The 25,673-nt window shown below is 44.2% G+C and overlaps 1 protein-coding gene across 1 annotated transcript in view; it reads right to left on the bottom strand.

The window, feature by feature from the left end:
* Positions 1 to 25,673, bottom strand: part of LOC142578378 (MAM and LDL-receptor class A domain-containing protein 1-like) — a 241,392-nt gene that overhangs the window by 37,930 nt on the left and 177,789 nt on the right. Inside the window, exons 45-50 of the mRNA XM_075687771.1 lie at positions 23,427 to 23,587; positions 8,909 to 8,993; positions 8,152 to 8,310; positions 6,756 to 6,861; positions 2,205 to 2,355; positions 1,095 to 1,188 (exon numbers count right to left, since the gene is read on the bottom strand). Of these exons, the coding sequence (XP_075543886.1) occupies positions 1,095 to 1,188; positions 2,205 to 2,355; positions 6,756 to 6,861; positions 8,152 to 8,310; positions 8,909 to 8,993; positions 23,427 to 23,587 (756 nt within the window). The remainder of the gene's footprint in view (positions 1 to 1,094; positions 1,189 to 2,204; positions 2,356 to 6,755; positions 6,862 to 8,151; positions 8,311 to 8,908; positions 8,994 to 23,426; positions 23,588 to 25,673) is intronic.

The following is a 25,673-nucleotide window of genomic DNA, read 5'->3' as shown; positions in this document are numbered from 1 at the left end:
AGCAGAGTTTCTTAGAGGGTTGAATGCGAAAGTGTACATCGAAAATTCTTCGCAAAAGTGTGTGCACATGAAGAATCCGCGCCGAGGCGCAAGATAAATGAAAGGTAGGTGTATTCGTACAGTTAGAAACATGCGGAAGGATTCAAGCAATATAAGCTGGAAGAATTATAAATAGCTACAATACCTACGGAGCTTTCATATAAAGATATTGTCAATATTTCTATATGGGAATAGCTTATAGAATAGTGCATACAGAATAGTATAGTGATTCTATATAAATATTCTCCCTCATGGCAGAAAGCAAACACAGAACTGTGCATATCAAATTATTTCTTAAACAACAAAAACTCAGATGCGAACAACACTTCGTACGCATAAGATGTAAACCTGCGTGCCATATCCAGGATATGAAAAGAACGGGACAACGTACGTCGCAATACAAACATAATAAAGTATCGTTGATTCCATTGTGCTAACGACGGCATATAGGCACTATCTATCATCACCGGTATCACAAATAAAAAGAAATAAAAAAAATCAAACTAGGCATAAAGATCGCGGACGTACTGGAAACTAGAAAATTTAAGACTTGTGGGTCAATAAAGCGATACATAAAAATTACGAAGATGTTGCGTGAGCAGTCAAAACATCATACAAATTAGTGAAATTATTGTACGAACTGTCGATGTAAGAAAAATTAGCATTTTTTGATGAAACGGCAGAAACAAAGTATAATTGTATTACTAGTACTGATATGGTGTCCTTGGGTTTAACGCAACGCCAACGTCACTACGCCACCACGGTGGAAGGGAAGGAGGATGGACGGACGGATAGAGGGATAGATAGACCGATGGATCGATAGTTGTATGGATAGACTCAAAACAGTTGAAGCCGACAAATAATGCCAATCGAACAGAAAAAAGGGCACCCTGCATAGAAGCGCACAGCCTTACGAGCAGAAATTTACCTAATGCGTTTTGTTTCGTGGCCGACATAACAGCATTCGGTTTAGTTTCCTTCACGGCGTTCTAAACAACCTCTGTGAGAGTTCTGTGCTCTGGACCTTGAATTTAATAAACGTCAACTACGCCTACCTTTGCTACCGTCACAGTTGCCATCCTCGAGCACGAAGTGGTCGATTGCAATAATTCCGGGGATATGGGGTGGCAACACAGCCTCGAAAATAAACTGAAAATAAAAAGAAGCCAAGTGAGTTGCATGATTGCTTGATACTTTAGGTTTTACAGATCAAAATGAAAGAACATCTGATAAGACTGGTACAGCGCTTAAAATGTAAAAGAGCCATATAACTGCACAATAATAATTGCCAAATATAAGATTGATCATGCCATCTTGCCTGTTTGTGACAAGAAGACCAGTCATCTCCGCCAGAATCGCAGTTTACTGCCATTCTATAAAAATTTCCGCTTTTAGTGCTTGGATCTGTTTGCTTTTAAAGCAAGAACTTTTGGAAGCGGCTCCAATAATAAATTTATTCATATTTTATTGACGTAGTTATAAATTTTCCGCTTGCTCTAATAACCAGTCTTATTTTTCTATTTGTAAACAGGAGGTCTCGCCCTCAAAGTATTCGATTATGAAACCACATGCTGCATATCTTTCGTGCCTAAGTGTACATATACGCAATCAGAAGAGATTTTGATTCGGAATCGGCGTTAAATCTCCCTGACACAAAAACATGTGGTTTAATATAAGTTCAGTAAGGTGTACTTAAAGCAAAATTTATAAGCTTTTGGGGAACCCCTGTGTAGGTCCTCCAAGACGCTTGAATGTTTACTTGTTGTGTCGATTACTGGCCTCAAAATGATATCACAGTGCACACAAAATGTTGACACTGCAAATGTATGATGTGAGAACAAAGTAGCAAATTGCTTTCATTTATAATAGTAACAACGGGGACACTCCGTTTGAAAAGGGTGTTTGTTCAGTAAGATTTCTTGTTGAATCGATAAAGTAAAGAAGGATAATTTACATCTGCACTATAACAAATATAGATTCCACTATTGTGAAAATTCTCCACGTACTATGCATTTTCTTTGCAAGTTCGAAATCAAGAAAGAACTATAGCAATAATTTTGCAGGAATAATGGAGTGCTTTTACGTTTAGAACTAAATGTTACATATTTATACCAAAACATTCGGTGTAAAGGATAGAGAGAGAGCGTAAATAAAGTGCCAATTACTCGGTATTGGTCCTCAGAATGCACTTGCACCGTTCCCAGCTGCCATGCCTTGCCTTGCGGTCCGGATCGGGTCCACAGAAGGCTTGTCGAAACGTTGTCGACGCGTTGGAGAAGGTTCAGCTGGCCACTATTTGGATGCCACATGTTGTACCTGCAATAGAAGCCACATGGTCTGTATTGAGCAGATACAGAAATAAGCAGCCCAAGAAGAGCATATACTCCGAGTTAAGCTCTCTTGAGTAGCCAGAACCTTTATTGTGGAATTTGCTTCATCAAAGCATGACAGGAACGACACCTGAACACTTTTTTTTCCTTTACCCATTTTTTTTCAGTTAACAGGCCACGTTTACAGAGCTGCTTAAATATATTTGTTATATATGCGACCGCAAGTTACAATAATAACACTGAAGCAGATCATTAGAGTCGAGGCTTGAGCCAGTATAAACCTTGCCATGACACAGCAAAGAAACAGTTGCGGATATATTTTAATGTGTGCCTCTTTGTTAAAGTGCGGATAATATAGCTGAAAGTGTTGTTGAAAGTGGGTTTGCGGTAGCTTTGGAAATCTCCAACCGCGTCTGATAGCCTTCGGAGGCAAAAGAGTAGGCCGATAAAACCTAGTGTCCAAGCTCGGCATCAGAGTCTTTGAGAGCATTGCCTATTACATAAAAGGTGTGCTAGCATATATTGAAAGACAAGACTATCCAATGCGTGTTACGCATATTTCATGTACATGAGTACATTATGAGGCTATATATGCTAGCTATGCTCACTTATTGGCAGGACTGCAAGCAAGCACGAGCACATTTCTCTCCCCGTCTCTGCTTCTAATGAGACGCCTTGCTAGACGAAACTTATCGCATGCTTCTATTTCGAAACGGCGGATGTGAAAAGAAGCGCTGAGGAAAGGCAGTAGTGCTACTGTTGTTAATTAACTGTGGTCTCATGATGCTTTCCGGAGCATGCGCTGCACTGATCTTATGAAACACGGTATTGTATATAGGCTTAGACATACGTGGAGACAAGGCACATTATGAATACTTAATTTTTTGTGAATATTATAGTGTTTAAAATGGTAAAGCATTCCTACCTTGAATTTCAAGCACTTTTGTACCTCAAGACTCCCATCATAATTATTTTTTTGCAGCAGAATTTAAGGTATTTAGCAAAGAATCATGCAGCGTGATTACAGCGTACTTATCACATATGAAGCGTACAAACTAGAAAGTAAGGAGGGCTAACTATTTTTGATTTTAGGATAAAGTACAGAAATAATAATGTCATGGCATTGATCATGACATCTACCTTTTATATGCTCACACAGCCTCCCGCTGGACTGCCTCCTACGGAACTGTTTCTATAATCTGAAGCAGCTATCCATTTAGAAACATGTAAACTTGCTACAGTGCTGCCACTCGAATGAGATGTTCCTCCCCTACCTCAGTACTTTTTCGAGGCGTTTCCAGTGTTGCAATATGTTTATTGGTACTGACGCATCTCCTTTAAATAACAAAAATAAATAAAATGAAAATTGAGCAGTAGGAGGTGCCATCATAATTTCTGGCAAGGGTATGCTGGCAGAAGTCACATTTACGCTTTTTTAAAGTCAGCGTCTTCTTTACCGACTTCATGCGGGTATGGCGTACCTGCAATCTTGGTATATACTAGGGCGAATGAGAAAGTCCTTGGTCCTATTTCATATAAGGCGCATACAGGTAATTACAAATATACGCACTATTCTACGTATCTTGCACTATTTTTCCACATCTTGAAGGGGCAGCGCAAAAAAAACGACGACAGAAGGCAGGAACAAACAGGACAGCGCTGAACTCACAACTAACTTTATTCGAAGGCATACATACACTTGAGTACACAACCCATAGCCACGTGCTCTCCCATCCATGGCGTCATTATCAGTGCGCAGGCAAAAAAACACGCAAAACCATTCAATCTAATACTACGTTATGAAGCTGCTTAAAAATTCAAATTCACTATCATGCAAATTTATCGATGGCATGCTTACACAGCGCGACCCTTTTTTTCTGATATAGAAGGCCTCAATAATCTCCCTCCTAGTCTGATTTTTGTGCGTGGAAAGTATTGTGGTGTCTTTATATATTGGAGTGCACCCATGCTCAGAGCAATGCCTCGCGACATGCGAGTAGGCATTACCCGTTAGTGAGCGCCTATGTTCAGACAATCTAATATTGAGGCAACGACCTGTTTGACCGATATATACGTGACCGCAGGAAAATGGAAGTTCGTACACCACTCCCATTCTACAGCGCACAAACGGGGACGTATGCTTAACAGTACAGCCTTTCCCAGCATGAGTGGAGGCAGCCTGGGCCAATTTCCTATCGATCTTACCACAAATTTTGATCAACTTGTTAGGGGCAGAAAAAACAACCTTTATATCAAATCTGCCTGCTACATTCCTGAGATTATGGGATAGTTTATGCACACATGGAATTACAACCAGTTTTTTCTTCTTGTCAGCAGGCTCTGGATTATTCATTCTTGAGGGTGCTCCTAATTTCACACGTTTAACCAGCTTCTGTACTGTCATGCGGATAGCATCCTCTCGAAAACCTGCCGCTCTCAAACGCTCCAGTTGTGTTAAGAAACACTTAGACGTCTTGTGAAAACACGATTTCGAAAGTGCGGAACATAAAACCGAAAACGCAATGCCGTTTTTTACAACCTTGGAATGTGCGGAGTGAAAATTTAAAATTGGTTTTTCTGACCTTGGGCAATACATCCAGCACACATGCGTGTCAGTTAAGTTGAGCCTCGTATCTAAAAATTGTGTACTTGTGTACTAAATTGTGTACTAAATTGTTGTGTACTTAAGTGTATGTATGCCTTCGAATAAAGTTAGTTGTGAGTTCAGCGCTGTCCTGTGTGTTCCTGCCTTCTGTCGTCGTTTTTTTTTTGCGCTGCCCCTTCAAGATGTTCAACCAGTACCAACTCGCCCAAATGTCGATCCTTCTATTTTTCCACGTAGCCTAAGCGCCGATTTGTCTTATCGCAGCACTAAATTTCAGATGCCCCTGTCGTTAGTCAGCGACGCGCGCGGCCTCCCCGTACGCTCATTGTCGTGTAAGTCATCACGGCCTTTTGCGAACCTCACAGCATCCCCACCTCACACTTCTCAAAACGAGAAATCTTTCCCCATACGTGGGCTGCATTTCCCTTGGATCATCCTAATTTCCTCATGCCGTCGTCATCGAGGCTGTCGGCATTATAACATCATAGTCATTTTTGAACGTTCATCTTGTTGTCGTGATAGCATCGTGGTTATACCGCGTTCGCCATTCCATCGACGTCGTACCTTCGTCGTCATTCCAGTGTCGTTACTTAGTCCTCATCCCACATCGTGGTCAATCCGCATGCTCATGGGCGACTTTGCCAAGCGACTGTCACAGCAAAGTAGGACTATACCGGAGACAGTCTATGTCGCATATAGTCGAAGCAACGACAATTTCATGATGACCACTGCAGAGTCTAAACAAATGTGCCGTCAGCTATGCGGTGCGTCGCTACATCGCTTGAATGATAGTCGCATTACCATGACAATCATCGTGATATGTTTTGTGCCGGAATTTCGCAATACTGCAAAATGGCAGTATGAGTTTTTGTCCGTAAAAAGTAAATTTCAATCATTTGTCTTGTCTTTCAAGCAATATTCCGTTTAATGACTTTGAAGATACTTAAATAGACCATTTCGTTCTAGTCTCCCAAAATTTCTGATGTGCCACTCATTTACCTAAACACTCTGCGGGACCTTTCATTTCTTGTCAGAACGTAGCACAGTTGAAATCTTTAAAAGCAACGATAAACGTACGCCGGGTAAGGGTGACTTGGTTATCATCAAATGTAGTGCATAAATGCCTATATAATCTCTTTGTACGATTTGCGAAAAGAAATGTATAGCGCCAAATAAATGTACAAAGCCTGTGTATTTTCTAAAGTCGCAAAATTACAGAAATCAAATAATTCACTTTGGAAAGTCAATGGAGGTTGGTTACAAAAAAATGCTGACTTTGTCACAAACAAGCATATGTCCATGCAAGAATATATATAACTTCTAAGCCAAGTTTACGTGTAATTGAAGTATGCTAAATCAGGAATACCAACGAATATTTTATGGAAAAATCTGAAGTATGACTGGAATAAGCGTCACAACAATTATTTGTTATACTTTCTGAAACAATACCGAAACATAAGCACAAATTTCTTGCCAAAATAAGATGTCGGATAAATAAGGAGTAGGCACTCACGGCCGTTTTATCATTGAAGGCTACATTCTGTTTCTATACGTGATGTAACACAATTAGAAAACTTACAAACACACATTTTTTAGACAATTTTTCGGTCCTGTTTCATGAAATATACAAGTGAGTGCTCCTATCCGCCACATCCACGAATCTCCTGTAGCGTCCCCCCTACTTCCCCCCACGTCTGTTTCCTAGAAAACCAGTAGGTCGACATGTGGGCGTGGTACAAATGACACTACAAACATAGTTAAGGGAACTTGAAAAGCCTTACCAGAAAGTGAAACAGCGCCCCTTGTCAGAAGTTGAGTTCATCTGGGTGGACAGAAGCCGTGCAACTTTTTCCGAAGGCTCTATGTTCCGTGCATACATATAGGCACCTGAACAGAATAATTCCATACACACTGCATCCTTCTGTTGTGCCCAGCTCGGTCGAAATCATGGCCTGTGCGGCGTTTAGTTGCAACACGAGTTCTTGACATGATAAATGGACAAATAATGCATGCTAGAAAAATATGTGTAGAAGAAGACCGTGCATTGGTACGCAAATTATTCACCAAGTTACACTGAAAAACTGTGAGTAATACAAGAAATTGTATATAAAATAAGAATTGTGCGCCAAGTAAGCGAACTTACAGTTCAGGAGTGGCAGAGACCGGCTATATTTGGAAAATGAGCTGTTTATTTCAGGCCGTTTATGCTACAGCATATATTTTTATACACAACAAAGGTTTTAAGCTAGGAAAGATTCTTGCCATTCTTTCATCCATGTAGCGGTGCGCATATTTAATTAAACATTTACATTATTTTGTGCAGTGTTTGACTGAATATACTGCGTGAAGCTGATATATGCAGCGAAATGCTAGTGACAGCAAGTTCTCAGCCTGAAATGCATATTCATGCACAGAAAACGCATCGCGAAACGGAAAGCACTGTTTCTAATATCTATGCTACGTTTTCATTAATCTCGTTACTTTAAATGTGGTGACTAAATTTCCGATACACTCCCCTGGCCAAGTGTTCTGAATTAGACATGACACTGCGATCAGTAACCCCCCAAAACATTATGTTGTGGTGCGATTGGCTCCCGCCGACGTGCATGACGTGCATGCAGTCGACACAAATGTTCGAACAAGTGTCAACAAAGGTGACAGCCACCTAATCTTTTGATTCAAGAGATAATTATGTATCCATCACTACTCCGATGCTGCTGTAAAGCGTAAAAATTATGGAAAAATCACTTCTTGCATGCATTTAATTATGCGGCTGCTACAGTTACGTTTGCCTCTGGAACTTGTACGTGAAACGTAAACATAGACATCTTATGCTAAGAGAGACTTGTTCGAATGGAAACTCACTACGTTGAGATTTCTATCTAAGCAAATTCAACCTTTCGATCGAGACTTATGGGTATGCATAAAAGGAACAAATTGCTCACAAAATCTTGGTATTATCCCAAATTATTGTGCTTTTATATCACCGGTATGGAGAATGGTATAACGCTTACTTATTGCGAGTTCTTCGTCGAGGCAACCACAGTTCACGTTTACGAATCACAATGTGCAGCACCCAAACGAGTCTTACAAAATCCCAAGCAACTATAGTTGATCCGTGCAGGGCTTCATTGAAAAACATGGTCACAAGCGCCATTGTGAAGCTAGACAGCTCACCATTGTCTGATGCACTATCTTGGGGTTGCCACTTGAGCTTCAAGTTACCCGAGTTCCCAGAATAGAGTACCCAATCAAGATTCTCTGGCGAGGCCTCGGGAAACCAGCCACACTCGCGAGGCTTGGAGAAGTCGCACGTGATGGGGCGAATATCCTCCCCTATAAAAAAAGCACCATTACTCAATGTCCATAGTAACCTTCATATGGGCACAAGATGCTGTAGATTTTTGTGACGGTATAACCGAAAATTTTTGTCACCAATTGTACGTTCCGTTAGAAGACATCAGTATCTTATCTATCCATCTATCTATCTATCTATCTATCTATCTATCTATCTATCTATCTATCTATCTATCTATCTATCTATCTATCTATCTATCTATCTATCTATCTATCTATCTATCTATCTATCTATCTATCTATCTATCTCCTTACACCAACCCATTGGCCCGGGCCACCCTCCTTTCAACTTGCATATGCTACGTACCGTGACCATACGTCATCGAATGCTGGGACTGCAGTAATTGATGCAAGCTACTAAGACGCTTTTTATTGCCTGTAATACTGATAACCAAAGTAATGTCAGAATTCAAACAAAAGCAGGATTTCCTGCAATAGTAGAAATTCTCAAATTGTGTTTATACTAAAGCAATACGTTTCATAAGCTGCGATTACATATCTATAACGTATTGGCAGCCTAGTTTGTTTGCAAGGAAATAGAGATCTTACAGACCTCTTTGTCATGCTTTATACTCACATGCTTCACTTCGGGTGTCTGGATGGCAGTAGGAGTAGCTTGGGCTGTCGATACTCACACCAAGAACACTAGTCTCGTAAAAGAACTGGGAAGAAAATGAAGGGTCTGATTTATTATTCACCATAACGCAGCTTGAATCGTTTGTTTTTTGTTGAGGTAAAGAATATAGGCTGCAACCGATCTCGTTCTGCAATTCAGCATTTGTAGCCCTCCATTTGGAGCCATTGATATGTGTCAATACCCATTGCTACCAGCCTTCCTACGTGTCATCGAGTACCTCGACTCGTCGGAGCTCTCGGCGAGACTCTAGGAAATTTCTTCAAAGAAGAATAGCCCAACGGCTATTCACCACCTCGGGCCTCCTGATCCGCCTCAAAGCCGCTTTTGCTGGGCCACCTCCTATGGTCTATCACCAATCCGCTCCTCCGGTCGAAGCCACTAGGCCTTCCAAGCCGGACTGCTCCGCTGTTGCCATGGCGACTCTCTACCTTTCTCCCTCCTTCTATATCCTTCACGCCCACATGCCTGCCCCTGCTGGCGCTGAGCCATGCTCCCGCAAGTGTTGCAGAAGATAGTGCCAGCCTTTCCTCCTTTCCCTACAAGAACCACTTCTCAATACAAATTGCCACGGCTGTTGCATGATACAATTAGATATATGCAATAAACCCATAGAAAAGAACTCATACAGGTATGTGAAGAGAGGGGAATTATGGGCCAGCTTGTCATAAATGACCGCACGCTGTGGTTGTGTGAGCAAAGTACGCAAAAAAAAAACGAATTTCGCGTTACATCTCATTTCTCACAGTGGAACTATTGTTATATTTCTTTCCTTTCTCTGCCTTTATTTCGGAAGACGTACGGTACAGGCCATCACAAGTGCAGTAAGTTGCAACGCTAATTATTCACGTGCGAGACGTACAAGGGCATTATGATCATTGTGTGCTAGCAGTCAAAGCCTCGTGTATTTATTTTATTAGATATTTAGCGCTTGATTTCTTACAGAGAAAAATATTTCTCTTATTGGTAGCAAGTTGAAGAAACCGGCCACTCGCAGAAGGAATACTTATTGCAAAATATCGATAATTCACTGGTATTAGGAATCATCGTTCTTCTTAAGAAGCGTGAAAACGAAACCATGATTGCACTTTAATCATAGGAGTGTTAAGACGACCTCATGTCATAGCGTTAGACATGCCTACCAGAGAGACAGCTCCAAGAAATTGCGCATCCGTAAGCTTTTATTCACATTTGCAAACAGGAGACAACGGCATCTCAGTGTGCGGTTTCTCTGCTGTCTAACCTACCCACTGTAAGCAGTAGGGAAGGCGTGCAGAGATTCACTTGCTGGTGGCTGGTCGCTTGAGCTTATTTTGATGAGATGCTTGAACATTGACATTCTGTCCTTGTTTTGGCGCCTTTCAACTAGCGCAAGGTCCTATAGATGTGACAGTGAAATATCGCCGGTAATTTTTTTATATTATAGGTCTTCTGTAGCACTTGACAGTGAATCTACTTAGGGTTTACTCAAAGTGTGGGGTGAGCGAGCGTGTGATAGGGACGCATCAACCAATGATGCGACTCTGGCCTTAACATGAAACTAGATTATTAGCCTGAGCAATGCCGTCACAGCGCGGAATATTTCTATACTGAGTTTAGCATGAGAAATCAGTGCCGCGTATCCGTAGCAAAAAAAAAAATACAAACAGTGGGTTCGGCAGTATGATAAAGATGCTGTTTCCTAACGCTCAGCATCTGCTTTTCTTTTCTTTTCATCTGCACTCTTGCATTGCTGATACTGTCTATTACATCGCTGGTCGGCCACTGGGCTGGACTAAGGCGAGCTAGACGCAAGCTGACAAGTTGGAAAAATGGGCATTTATTTTACGTTCACGTCGTACATATAAAGACAGGTTAAGGAAGGAGGAGAAGGAAAGCGAGGTGAGGGAATCTTCAGATAGGCAGCCAAAGTGGCACGTGTGGTTGTCGGCTTCAGTTGAGCCAAGAAATGATAGGAAGAATACGGCAGTTACCACTTTTCTCCATCAATAATGCTGAAGACGCTGCACAGGCCTCCGCTCTCGTGTTGAGCGTCGGAGTTGCATGGTCGCTGTAGGTTCACAGTTTCTTTGCTTTGGTGCGTCCTGGGGTTGGGTTGATGACTGACGCTGGAGTGGTGGCCCTGCTTCAGGAGTTTCTTGCGGAGTTCTCGAGAGAGATGGGCTTTCACTTCCCTTGTAGCCTTGGGCAGCTATTGGGTTTTTCCTTGTGTTAACTTGATCAACATGTCGTCGAACGAGGCCCTCAGGCGTTTCTACTGTCACCATCCTCGCTCCATCTGCGGACTTTACCATGCCAGTTTTTCACCTTTCACCTTTACTGAAATTACGCACGTAAACATTTGTATCTGGCACCAGGGTCCAGTCATCCGATGTTTCCGATCATCCTCCAACCAAAGGAGAAAAACTTCTGTCGAGACGAGACCGGTTTTGGTAGCCAAGAAGAAGTTCAGAAGGAGATTTGCCCGAGGCAAAGGGTGTTCTCCGGTTGTTGAAAAGTAGTCTGCAACGACAATTTTTTAATCAGCCCTGGCTCATCTTCCTCAGACCGTCTTTAACGGTTCGAACAGCTCTGCTAGGCCATTCGACTGGGGATGCGACGCAGCCGTGCGCAGGTGGGTTATGTTGTTCTTGTTCGCAAAATCGGCAAACTCATGGCTAGTGAACTGCTTTCCATTATCTGAAACAATGGTGCGAGGAATGCCGAACCTGCTAAAGAAGCGGCGCAGGCAAGCGATAGTCGAACATGCGGTCGCCAGCTTCATTCGTACGGCCTCAATACATTTGCTGCGAGTATCTACGAGAACAAGGATTATGCTTCTTTTGATTGTGCCCGCGAAATTTATATGTACTCTCGACCAGTTTTCCTGGAAGGTCGGCCAGTTAACTGGCGAAGCAGGTACCGGCATTGGTCGATTTGGATGCAACTTGTGCAGCCCACCGACAGTGGTTCTATGTCGTGGTGCATTCCAGGCCACCAGAAAGCTGACCGAGGGATTGATTTCATCGCAGGTGACTCTTGATGTGTCTCTTGCAACGTGCACAACATTCAATGTTGCGCATTCACTGGCATGACAACTCTGTGACCCCCATTACAGGAAACGATTGGCCAACGACATTTCCAGTTTGCGTTCATAAAAGGGCAGTAAGTTTCGTTCGAGTGCTTTAGCGCTTGGAGACTACCCGTCTCTTGTGGAGTGCACGACCTTTGAAAGTACTCGGTCACCTGCGGTTAGCGCCTGCAGGTCTTCTGCAGAGATCGCCCCCTACTGTACACATGCGAGTGCCAAAACGTGCTCAGGTGGCTCCCCTATCGCGGTTGGCTGCGAACTTTCTTGTGGCAACCTACTAAGCGCGTCGGAGTTCAGGAGCTGCTTGCCAGGCGAATACTGTGGCTTGTGGCGAAATCTTCGTAAATACAGCGTCCCACACTGTATGCGAGCAGCAGCAAGAGGCGGAGTGGGCCGATCCGGCCTCAGCAGGTCCAGAAGCGGCTAGTGGTCTGTGACCACGATGAATTCTCTGCCTAGAAGATAATCACGAAACTTCATTACTCCAACTATAAGGGCTAATGCTTCACGTTCAAGTTGCGAGTAATTCTTTTCTGCTTTCGTCAATGTCCTTGAATGGATCGCTATCAGCATGTTGACTTTCTTTTTTGGGTGAAACAGTACTGCGCCGATGCCTTTTTCCAATGCATCATACTCTAGTTTAAGTGGTTGTGAAGGGTCAAAATGAATTAGCACCCCTGCTTGCAGCGAACACCGTTTTGCTGTATGAACGCCGCTTGTTCGTCTCGCCAGAAGAAACGTCTGTTGTTTCCCAGAAGCCGGTACAATTAAGCTAGCAGTGACGATATGTTCGGCAAAAATTTCGAGTAGGAACTGATCATGCCAAGAAAGGAACGAAGCTCAGTTATATTTTTCGGGCTAGGGGCTTTTGCGATTGCTTCGACATTCTTTTCTATCAGGTGCAAGCCATGCTGATCGATTCGATGGCCAAGATATGTAACGTACACTTGCCGAAATTTGCATTTGTCGAGGCGCAGTTTAACACCACTCTCGCAGAAACGCTACAGAACGGCTTTTAACAGGTCGTTGCCTCCGTCTCGTTCAGACACTAAGATGCCGTCCAGGTTAGCTTGCGCACCTGATAAGTCTTGTAGAACTGTTTTTATCCTGCGTTGAAAAATGGCTGGTGCAGAGGCAATGCCGAAAGGTAGTCTGTTATAAGAGAAAAGGCCTTTATGCGTATTATATACGCATATCTGGCGAGATCCTCATCGAGGGGAACATGGTTATATGTGTCACGTAAATCCGGTGTACTGAAATGTTTTCCACCACTTAAGGACGCGAAAATGTCATTGATTAGTGGAAACGAATACTGTTCCAGCTCACATGCGGAATCTAACGCGACTTCAAAGTAGCCACAAATACTAGTGGTTCAGTCCTCCTTAAGGACGGGTACAATTGGCGTAGCCCACTGAATGCGACACCGGGGACAAGGCGGCTAGTTCCATGAGCCAATTCAGTTCCCCAGACAACTTATCGCGTAGAGCGAAAGGAATACATCGAGCCTTACAGAACTTGGGCACCGCTCCCTCCTTCAGCTGTAGGTGTGCCGCGCGTCCTTTGATGAGGCCTAAATTCGAGCTGAAAACATCTGGAAACTGGGTGAACACGTCAGCAGTGACCTGCGTGATGCCGATGGCTGCGCAGTCAGCGGCTTGGCTGAGAGTCTGCAAACTGAGAAACCTGCGTCGCTCAGAAGGAAATTAGGTCTCGACCACAAACTTGCACCCGAGCAACCCAGCACCGCCAACAGGACACCCACAACACGAGCTCTCCAAAAACTCGCACTTTTCCCAGGTAGCATGACAGCTTCGTTCAGGAAGGCCGCAGCAGAGGCGAAGTGTTCTTCTGCTGGTCCAATAGGTGTCGGGACACGATGCACACCGGGGAACCCGTATCGATAAGCATTGTTAGATCAACACCTCCGCATATAAAGGCGCGTCGCATTGGAGGCGTCACAGTCACCTCCCTCGTCAATTTTAGCGTCCGAATGTGCAGGCTGTCCTCTATGTGTTCATCTGCCTCCCCTTTCTTAACAGCCGCTACTCTGCCGTGTATTCCCTGGGCTTCTTCTCGAGGTCGTGACCTTGCACTTTTTTCGCTCCGGCATTTTCGTGCTAGGTGACCACGTCGACAGCAGTGGTAACAACGAGCATAACTCCAACGGCAGGCATTGTTATTGTGTTTTATGCTGCAACAACGGCCACCATTGGACAGATAACTCTTTCATTCTGGTTGACTGCGCTTTAATTTTGAGCACCCGCCGACGCGTCTGCGGCCATTTTATTGGCATCATTATCTGCAGCTTCAGCTGACATTGCCATTGTTCCAGCGTCCTCTAAAGACAGATCTATTTTATGCGAAGCATATTACTAGAGCTCAACCCAGCTCCTCAGGCGCGGCGGTGTCGCCTTCAAGGCTGACCACGTGACACCGTGACGTCACGACAGAGGAGAAACGGGGCTCCAACTCGCGCCGTCGCTCGCGGCGTCGCGGCGGTATATAAGCAGCTGCGCTTGTTTCTAGGTGGCTTTGGCTCAACTCTTGCAAGATGGGCTGGGTGGGAATCGAACCAGGGTCTCCGGAGTTTGAGACGGAGACGCTACCACTGAGCCACGAGTACGATGCTTCAAAGCGGTACAAAAGCGCCTCTAGTGAATGCGGTGCTGCCTTAGAAACGAGCTGTTTCTAAGGCTCAGGCGTGCGTCGCTTGCTCAGGCGCACATTTCGTTGCCGCGCCGAACGCTGCGTTGCTCGACGCTTACCGCGTCCAATGCGGGGCGCGTAGTCGCTGCGCCGTAGCCCATTGTCTTACATCCCTTGGTGGGTCGACGGGAACGCTGTCGCGTTCCACTCTTGAAGGCGAAACAGAGTAACGCATGAGTTGTTTCTTTGTCTAGCCGAACCAAATATAGCCAAGCAACAGCAGTTCACCAGGCTAAACAGTGGTTCAACAACTAAAATAAAGGCTAGTATGCTTCGCATCCTGGGCTTAACCTTAGCTAAGCCACAGCCATTTTTTTGTGAAGAGTTCTTTGTGCAGTGCACTCGATCTTAAGCCGCACACAATTCTATCCCGTAGCCTTCGGTCAAGCATGACACCAAAATTGCAGTTGTCCGTAATTCAACGAATTTCAGTAATGAATTATTGAACAGGCTAACCGTCAAGCTGGCAGCGGTTGAAAAATCTGAAGCTTTCTTTAATATGGCGCTTGGCACCAGAAACTTGTCCAAGACGTTTACGACGTCTTTGTATTCCGAAGAATTTGGCTTCTTCGGCGCCGCTCTTCCTACTAATATTTCAACGGTGTGCGTGCTTAAAGCTGACATCGAAAGCGCCAGTTTCTTCGCTGGCTCTGTCACACCCGCTGCCTCAAAGTATGCCTCTGCCTTGATGACATACGCCTTCCAGTTGTCTATTTCGCCATCGAAGTCGGGCAGTTGCTGGTGTGCCATCGTAGTTTCGTCGCCGCGTAGGATATCGTAGCTGCCGTTCTGTGCTTGAAGGTTTTTGCCAGGACTTTTTCTTTCCGTCTTCGCCACTATTACATCGCTAGTCGGACACTGCTCTGAACAAAGGTGAGGTAGACGCAAGCTGACAAGCTGGAAGAATGGGTGTTTATTTTCCGTTCACGTCGTAAATATAACATAGGTTAAGGAAGGAGGGGAAACCAAGGTGAGGGAAACCTCAGATACGCAGCTAGAACGGCACGTGTAGTTGTCGGCTTCGGCTGAGCCAAGAAATGATAGAAAGAGTACTGCAATTACAACACATGTCCGTCACCAAAAATCCCTTGAGGTGGTTGCTGCCTTCATCAAACCAAGGATATGCTCTCTGCTGAACCTTTGGATTTGCCCGTCGTGGTACACAAGTAACCAACTCAGCTGGAAAGTGAACGAAGTTGACAGAACACTTGCCCTGCGGCGCCTATACCACAGCATCCGCTGTTTCAACTACCGTCTACCATGCGCCTTGAACAACTGGATGGAAAAAACTATCACCTTTGCTCGATAAAAGGATAGCCACTCCCTCCCCTACTTCTATGGGTTCCAAAGCACAGCAAAGATGAGGTCCCGTACGTTCAGAATATGCTTTTCTTGATGGCTGTTGTATTGCTGCAACTATGCGTCACCAGAAGTCCTATGAACGGTCGCCCACTTCATTAAACCAAGGATTGGCTCTCTGCAGGACCCTTGGATTCGCCCGCCAAGCAATTCCACTCACCACCTCAGCTGGAAAACTAATGCAGCTGACAGTGGACTTAGCCGGCGGCACCCCTACCGCAGTCAACACTCTTTCAGCTACCTTGCCACCGTACCCTTGGAACAACCGAATAAAAAACAACATCAGCTTTGCTGAATAAAAACATCGCCACTCCCTCCCCCTTTCCAGTACGTTTGGTAGCAGGGCAACAATGCGGTCCTCTTACGCTCAACTTTTTTTTATTTTCATGCAGGTGAATACCAAACGCTCTTTACTTCTAAAACCGATGTGCTGCACTATGCTCTTTGGGCTGCCAGGCCCACTAAGCTCCTCTTTTGCTGTTAGACAATGTAGGCGCGCTTTGATAAAACAGCTACTACTCGCGGGTGACGTGGTACAATTTCCAGCTCCTAGCCTTCGTTCCGCTGCTGCACAAACGACGGGGATATATACCTCTTGAAGGTAATTCGCTTTAGTTAGGCCTCTTAGCGAAATGAAATGAAATCGAGTTGCCCTAAGCTAGTGCAAATTGACAAGGCGTTTGGAAGCATAAAGCTTAAGACAAGATTAGGGAAGATTCTCCATGCGCTGCTACAAAGAAAACAATATTAGATAATACCCACGTGTTCACAATGCGTAACGTAGCTGATATTGCGAATGCGGCAGCATGAATAGATGACGCTGAATATAGGTCACGTCGTAACAGCCTAGTGTCTTTTTAGATTGTCAGGCTCCAAGCGTCAAGCATTACATAGAGTTTCTCACTATAACACCTAGAGGGTAATCTGGCGCCACCGTCTATGGGAGTTTCTTAAGGGGGCACCGTGCCGTCATGGGAATGACGGTATATGTGTCTGCGAGGCTCGTGTTGGCTGGTGTTGTAAGAGGCTTCGTCTAAAACGTGGATATGGCTACGCAAATAACGCATTCTCAAAGTAAAATCTTCATAAAATGTTTCCATTCACGCATATTACATCTTTACTCACCCACGATGCATGACCAAGCGAAGAAAAGCAAGAACAGACGACCAACTGTTTCAAAGCGAGCGCGAACCTTGTCGTCTGTCCTCCAACTTTAGCGGCCCGCTGATACTTTTTACGTAACATGTAGTCGTACACACAATAACAAGTTCTCATAGTTAAACAAAACATGTTTTCGTGTAATAATAAAGCTAGAACAGCTCTTCACGTGCTGCTTTAGTAGAAAGTGAATCATTGTGACAGACGGAACGGTACTTGCCAAGCGCGTCTACATGGTGTCCTGTCTCTACGATAACGATGCCAATCCGAATCCACAATATACCGGCATTCCCATGCATACCACAGCGCAGCAGCGCCAGATTTCCCTCTAGGTAATGTAGTGAGAAACTCTATGAAGCATTAGTTCAATCTGAAAATCTGATTATACTGCACTGCTGTTCACACCTTAATCTTGATATCCAGCTAACTGATCAAGAGCGCAACCACCAGCTCGGAAACTTCGAGCAGAGTAAAGAAACTCACTACTGAAGAATTCCGTACAGATGGTTAACCAGCGAAGCTGGAACGTGCGGCCCCTGTGTTTATCCCGGGGTTTATCCGGACAGCTCATTAAACGACGGCTTGGTAGGCTGCTGTATTCTCAGTACATAGTTGCTACTTGCGCTCGGCTACACGAGGCTGTTCTGTACCCGGGCTGCAGCATCGGCATGGCGTAGACGAACTCGTTACCGGTTCTGCTCGCGGCCTTGCTGATCGAAAGCTACCTGCTCCTCAGGGCTATGTATGACGCGTGGCCTTACCATTTCGGAGCCCGAAAGCAACTGCAGCGTGTGCGCCCGGCTGCGATGGATTAATTAAATTATGGGGGTTTACGTGCCAAAACCACTTTCTGATGATGAAGCACGCCGTAGGAGAGGACGCCGGAAAGTTCGACCAACTGGGGTTCTTTAACGTGCACCTAAATCTAAGCACACGGGTGTTTTCGCATTTCGCCCCCATCGAAATGCGGCCGCCGTGACCGGGATTCGATCCCGCGACCTCATGCTCAGCAGCCCAACACCGGTGGCGATGGAGAGGAACGACGTCACTACTGCGCAGCCAATCGCGGGCCTGTCTTCCTCCTTTCTTTTTTCGCGCATGCGCATGGCGTTTGCTGGAGAAACATTCGGTGTACAGGTGACTCCAGGACGGACGAATCACCTAGCCATGTACATCTTCTTTGTAAAGCAGACCAAATATTGTGTAGCTCTCCAACTTGAGCGCAAAACAGCGTAGTCTTTTGAATGCAAAAATAAGATCAGGTTTCAGAATATCCGAAGGTTACTCCCCTGACAGCTGTACAGCCCGGAAAATGCTGGTAGATTATGGCAAATCAAGAGAAACATTTTAAGCGTCATCACGAGAATTGATTACAGAAAGCAGGAACTACTTATTGAATTTGACAAGTAATAGGGTCATCCCATGTAAATCAGAGCTAGCTCGTAATGCCTTCATAAACAAGTGTGACCCTTTCCCGTTTCTTGATAAAAACACAGCAGAAGGCTCCTCCTGAAACTTGATTCTCTTTAACACCCTCTGAAAAAACTCAATCTAATATAGTTGCACTTACTGAGGCATGCTTAATTCGTTTGTTGATGACTGTGAGCTGTAGTGTTTTCCAGATTTTGATATTTTCGGTGGGAGAGTGAAGCGTAGGGATGGTGTTATGCTGGCTACCCACCGTGGTTTCAAATGCTCTTTAACCGACATAGCTATACTTCAATCGAATCCTCATCTCTTCTTTGTAACATTTCATGTACACCTGTAATATTCGTTGTGTGCTATCACCCTCTTGACGCTGAACCTTCGTTCGAGATTTCGCAATCACGAAATTATTTGCTCTGTGGCGTCCACACAATGTGACACTTCTATTATTTTATGCGGCGCTTGTAACTTTTTCCTCATTTACTGGCATGAACTGTTATCATCTACGTCTAGAAATAAAGAATCATTAGAATTTTTGAGCATGTGCTGCACTTTTGATCTTATACAACTAATCTTGCAACCAACGAGACTTACTGATAAAAGCGCGCACGTACTGGATCTCTTGTTAACGTCACATCCTGATGATGTCTCATCACTAACAATTTTATCTGGGCTGAGTGATCACGTAATAATCCAAGGTTCATTCAGTGCAAGCTATGGAACTGTAAGGAGAAGGGAAATTAATAAGATTGTGCAGGTAAGGGGAATATGCAAGCATGAATAGAGACTTAGCTGAATTCTTCACTTTGTTCTTAGTCGATTTTCCGGGTAGATCACTTAAAACAAATTGGCGACTACTTAAAAAGAAATTGTGTGAACTAATTAGTAAATGCATACCAAGTATTTTGTTACAGTGCGAGTATCATCCCCTTGGTTCATTAAAAACCTAATATGTGTAAACAACAAAGACCAGAAACATTTTCGAACTGCCAAAATTTCATACAAAGCATGCGCTCAGAGAAGATACAACGCGACAGGAAAAAAAAAAAACATTTCAGCGCGTTGGAGCGGAAGCTAACCCAGCGGTTGCTTTCTACAACATTACCTGAAATGTTGATCACTGGACTCTCTCGATTCGAGAAAGCAGTACTTTGCCAACTGTGGCTTGGTGCATATAACTTTCACAAGATATTTTGCCTTCCGAGTCGGTGTGGACGAGAGCGCGGCTTGCAGTCGCTGCGGCGTCAAGGAAACTATAGAACACGTACTTGCCACTTTCCTCGATAAAGTGCGCACCAGCTGTCACTAGCGGCCGTACTGGCACGCCTTGACGACAGGCCACTTTCAGAACAGACAGTCTTGGAATGCCGACATGAACTGTCATCGCACCGCAACTCGGTCAAGGCTTTGTGGACCTTTTTACGTGGAAGCGGCCTATTAGAAAGGCTGTAATGGTCCCATCACCTCCTTTCTTTTCTTCACGCCTTTCTTTATGTCCCCGCTCTTCTTTCCGCCTTTACTTCCCCTTTCCCTTCCCCTAGTGCAGGGTAGCAGACTGGAGGCAATAACTCTGATTAACCGTCCTGCATTTATCTATCTATCTATCTATCTATCTATCTATCTATCTATCTATCTATCTATCTATCTATCTATCTATCTATCTATCTATCTATCTATCTATCTATCTATCTATCTATCTATCTATCTATCTATCTATCTATCTATCTATCTTTCTATCTATCTATCTATCTATCTCGAAAGCAATTGTATAAAAGTAATAAAGCTGGCCACTATAAAACTGTCTCTTAATGCGATGATCAGAATAACCCACTTCATTAAGCAGGGCTTCCTAATATACCCAATGACACTTTTTCTTCTTTATTCACCCTTGGACTCAATGGTGAACTGCCCAATTTTTCTTTCAGAATTTAGTTACCCTACTATGCCCTACATACTATTCAGCCCTCATGGTGTGAGGGCTGAATCCTAAGTTATAATCTGACGCCATCGATGGAATGAACCCTAAGGTGTTAAAAAATGCCAAACATTACAAGTCTGATCCTGTCGCATACTTTCCAGCAATATCTGTCATGTGTGGTACCACAGGATTGAAAGTTGGGACTGATTGTCCCAGTTCCAAAAATAAGGTACTACGTCATCACGTATCAGCTGTCGACCTATCTCTATAGGCAGTGTGCCTTCCAAATTATTGGAATACGCCGTTTATTCGCGTACAACCAAGGTGCTAATCTCTCTTGCCTTCTTTTTCACCCACAGCTACATGGCTTTCAAATACGTTTGTCCTGTGATACCCTACTTGTATTACTTATTCATGACGTAGATCCCACTATCGCCATAGAGGCCCTGTTCCTGGTACTTCGAGAAAGCCTTTAAGTTGCCACACACACGGCTATTCCTTAAACTCTCACACCTAAATCTTAATACCTTTGTCTTCAAGTAGTTGTGAGACTTCGTCACAAATGGTAAGCAATTTGTCTGTGCTAATAGGCACACCTCCTTTTCAGTACCTGTTGTATCCGGAGTTCCTCAAACACCGTATTGGGTCCGCTAATTCTTGAAATCTTCATCAATGACCTACGAGCAACATCTGCTGTATTTGCCTTTTCGCAGACTAGTGTGCCCTTTACCGTCATATCTATAGCCTCCATGATAGCATTGCTGTTCAAAATTACTAACGGTTGAAAGCTGATGCAGAACCTAATGAATGTCTTTAAATTAATGTCAGGAAAACTTCGAAGATCTCATTATACCACCGAGCTTCCTGCCAAGCGCACAGGTTTGTCGTTTTTGATTTCGAGTTATCTTTATTGTCATCACATGAGTAGCTGGGTGTCACTGTGACTTATGATCTCCGCTAGTAGCATTACATAGCAAGTCTATCCAACGAAGCTAGCCGTGTTCTTGGCTGTGTTCGGCGCAACCTAAAGTTTACCCCCTTCTCCCGAAAAACTGCTAACGTACCTAGTGTAGGTTCACCCAAACTGGAGTACGCATGCGCAGTTTGGGACATGCATCAGATTAACCTGCAAAAGGTTTTGAGTCCATCCAAAGCAGGGCTATTAGATATGTTTTCTCGGATTACTCTCACTATTACAGCGTTTCTGAACCAAAGTATAGAGCTAATCTTCCCAGTCTTGAGTGACGCAGAAAAATGGCGCGCCGGTGCCTCTACCACTCGTTGCTTGCTCCCTCGGTTATACCTGCTCGTCACATTCCGCTGCGCGGCAGTAATCCTAAAGCCGTATACGCAACGTCTGCTCGCGCTCCTGTGCATCTCTACTCCTTTTTCATTCGAACAGCGAACGACTGCAATCATCTGCCCCCAGACGCTGCGCACCATTCCCATCCCAGCCACTTCAAGTCATTTATCGAAGGCCTCGCATAAATGCAACAACCTACGGCTAATCTTTAAGGTGGAAAGGTGGAAAGGTGGATTTAAGGTGGAAATTAATAAATCACCAGACAGAAAATTATAAAAAAGGGTACATTGCCAACCACCAACTTCCGACATGACGGGATGCACAAGCTGTTTGAACACATGAAAGAATAAAGTTTGGGAACATAACAGATATTTTCCTTTGTTTCGTTCAGCAAGAGCTGGCTCGCTCACTAATTCATTTGTTCAAGGCTTTGCATGCTTTTCATTGCTAACTTCGGCAAGCAAAATCAAGGGCTATCACACGACGAGGATTTTGGGATGGAAGATGTTCAGCGGTCACGAATTTTCAGTTCGTGGCCAGCAGTGCGAATGGAGCAACACGCAAGAGCTATTTGCTTTGAGCCGTGCTAGCGGCGGGGTAGAGTACTGGTACTTATTTCCTTGCCGCTTGGCCGATGGTCGGCTGTAGATAGCAAGTTCCGGAAAAAATAGCAATCGAATGTCTACTCCATTAATGTTGCACATTCTCTTACTAGATGTCTGTCAGCGAATAAAGCGAATACAGATGCTACTGTTGAGGAGTTCAAAGTAAAAGTCGCTTCATAAGATTTTCATAAGCCTGCTAGCGTAGGCGCTGAAGCCAAAAAATAGAAAATAGCTGGCTGGTTCAATCCGGTGTTCTTGTAGGAGTATTCAAGCATAATCAAAATTGCAGCCGTTCGAAAAATCGATAAGCGGCTAATCATGTTCTATTATAAAGGGCGTTAGCTCTTTCCTACAAAGTGGACAACGGTGATGTCACATCTGTGGTATCTAATTTGCAATAAGGGAACCGCAATAAAATATTTGCAGTGATAGTTCGGTATGTTTACAAACAATAATAGTTGTAACGCCGGATTTGTGGTGCCCGTGATGCGCATGCTCATTTTAGGCCAAGTTCTTAGTCGACTTTTCCTTCACTCCTGGATAGTTTCTTTATATTCATGTTTCGTAATAAGCTGATACCAATCATAGGATTTAAAAGACAATCTTATTTTAAGGCCATAAGAGGCAACAATAACTTTCCTTGCTCTTTGACTTTGACAGAAAAATACAAGTCTAAATAAACGATATGTTTCAGTTGTTGCCACTCAGTCATTCACTCTCTTTGCTAGGGTGCTTCTAACGGTTAGAGCGCAATGTACTGCTGAGGTGCTTTTATTGGCCCATCGCTATAAACTGAACCTTTATGCAACACTGCATAAGGAAGCTTTAGCTTCTCACCGGTTTTGTGCAAAATGACGAAGACAATTTGTGTTCGCTGTTTACAGCCAGGGGCTGAATCTTCGGTGTTGAGCACTCACCCTTGCTCCTGCTTTCCAACTTCCTGTCTTCACAACCCGACGTATCCATCTTCCTCCCATGTGTTTTCCTGCAATCACCGTGAGGCGGTGGGCAACTCTTGCATCTGGTCTTGAGGACGATGGGGGATATACACCGAACGTTAGCTGTGCATCTACGCCGGCTAGAAAAGAAATGTGAAAACGCACATTAAGCCTACAGATGTTATGGTAATTTCAGTGAGCGAATTGGTGTGTTATTGTGTTTTATGTTGTTATGTGTGTTATTGTGTTATGTTAGGTGACGTGTTTTATTTCATGAAGCATAATTTAGGCATGACTCATCGTTGATCCAAATACAAGAGAAGTTATTTCCAACTATTGATGGAAGTTTACCAGTTGTACACTTGAAGCAAACGACCGAAGAAACAAATTGTGAAGAGGCTGGTAACTTGACTTCTGTGGATGTATTTTCATGGATAGAAATCTACTTGCATGCGGAATACCGCATTAATGCAAAAAGCATTGTTTACCTACTTAGCCGTTTTTCGCCTATCTAGCATATTACGCCGATCCAGTGGCTAACGTTATCTACCTGCTTGAGCCACAAAGTATATTCTTCTGGCCGTGATGACGTCTTGATCGTTGCAATGTCATCATTCCAACTTAGCGATATCTCACTCTCGTCATGCCGTAGTCGTCACGGCTTCTAGTCCGACTGAGTGGCTCAAGTTTAGTAGCTTGCGATGCAAATGGGCTCGTGGTCATGATCGTGTCATGGTCATTGTATCGCCGTCATTCCAGCTTTCTTATCCGACACCTATTACGCCGTCTTCAGGCCATCATTGTCGCACAGTCATCATGCATTTGTTGTTACACCAGCATAGTAATGTCATCCTGGTCGTTCAATGCTCATCATTACAGCTTTCTGTTCTACATGCCGTCATGATGTCGTCCCAATGCCTTCTACTCCAACCCAGTGGTCTAAGTTGTCTAATGCCTTAAGTTACTACGCATGTGTTCGGGGTCGTGATGCTGTCCTTACATCGTTGTCATTTAAGCTTTGCCTTCAGACTCTCATCATGCCGTCGTCATCAGGCCATGGTCGTCAAACAGTCGTCGTCATGCCGTAGTCATCACGCGGTTGCTTTGTCATTGTCATCGCTTCAGTAACGTCCAGTTGTCACACCGTCGTTGTCACATTGGTTTCGTCGTTCCGTCGACATTAATCTTTCTCCGTCATTTTATCGTATTCATACTGTCATCACACAATCGTGATTATTCATATCATAATTAAGAAGCCAACAAAGACACCAAGGACAACACAGGGCAAATTACTTGTTTTGCCAATTGAACTAAAGAAACTACACATTACTGGAATTGACACTAGATGAAAAAAGAACTTCCCGCAGGTGGGGAACGATCCCACAACCGTCGTATTATGCGCAGGCTGTGGGATCCATTACACCAATCGTGATTATGCCGCCCCTGTCAGGTCGTCATCGTCATACAGTCGCTATCATGCCTCTATTCTGAGACCGTAGCTGTAATTCCGTCGTGGTCGTCCGATCATCGACAATTCATGATACAGACATCGTCAGGCCATTGTCAACTTACACTCGTCGTAATCTCTTTGTCCTCTTATGACATTGTCATGCCATCGTTATCAATGCGTCATCGTCATGCATTCATTGTTATAATGTCGTCGGGATCCCGTTCTGTTTATTCCATCATCTTCAACGTAACGCCGGCATATGACGCTCATCATGACGTGATCACCAGACCATTCACGTCATGCCATCTCCTTCCCGCTGTCGGTTAACTATCGTGATCGCTTCAGTATCGTCACGCCGGTGTCGACGTGTCAACGTTATCAAGCCACCTTCTTCCATCCATCGACGTCATTACTTAAACGTCATTTGATCATAATCATACTGTCGTAATTAAATCGTAATTACGCCGCGGTTGTCATGCCGTAATCATAATTGTGTCAGCACCACACAGACAATATCAAGCATCCTCTGTCACACCGTCACCGTCATGTCGCCATGGTCTGACCTTCTTCGTCACATCCGCTACGTCATCCAAAAGTTTTCCTAATAGAATGTCGTCACGCCATCGCTATCATATACTCGTCGTCATCTTATTTTCTTCATGCCGCTGTCATGCCGTCGTTGTTACTGCGTTGTCATCATAGGGTCATCATGCATTCGTTGTCGTGGTGTTGTCGGGATCCCGTCATGGCCGTTCCATCTACATAGTGTAATTGTA

The sequence above is a fragment of the Dermacentor variabilis genome, chromosome 4 (assembly GCF_050947875.1).
Source record: "Dermacentor variabilis isolate Ectoservices chromosome 4, ASM5094787v1, whole genome shotgun sequence".
Lineage (NCBI taxonomy): Eukaryota > Metazoa > Arthropoda > Arachnida > Ixodida > Ixodidae > Dermacentor > Dermacentor variabilis.
The sequence above is the reverse complement of the archived record's forward strand: the minus strand, read 5'-3'. Positions and strand labels throughout refer to the sequence as shown.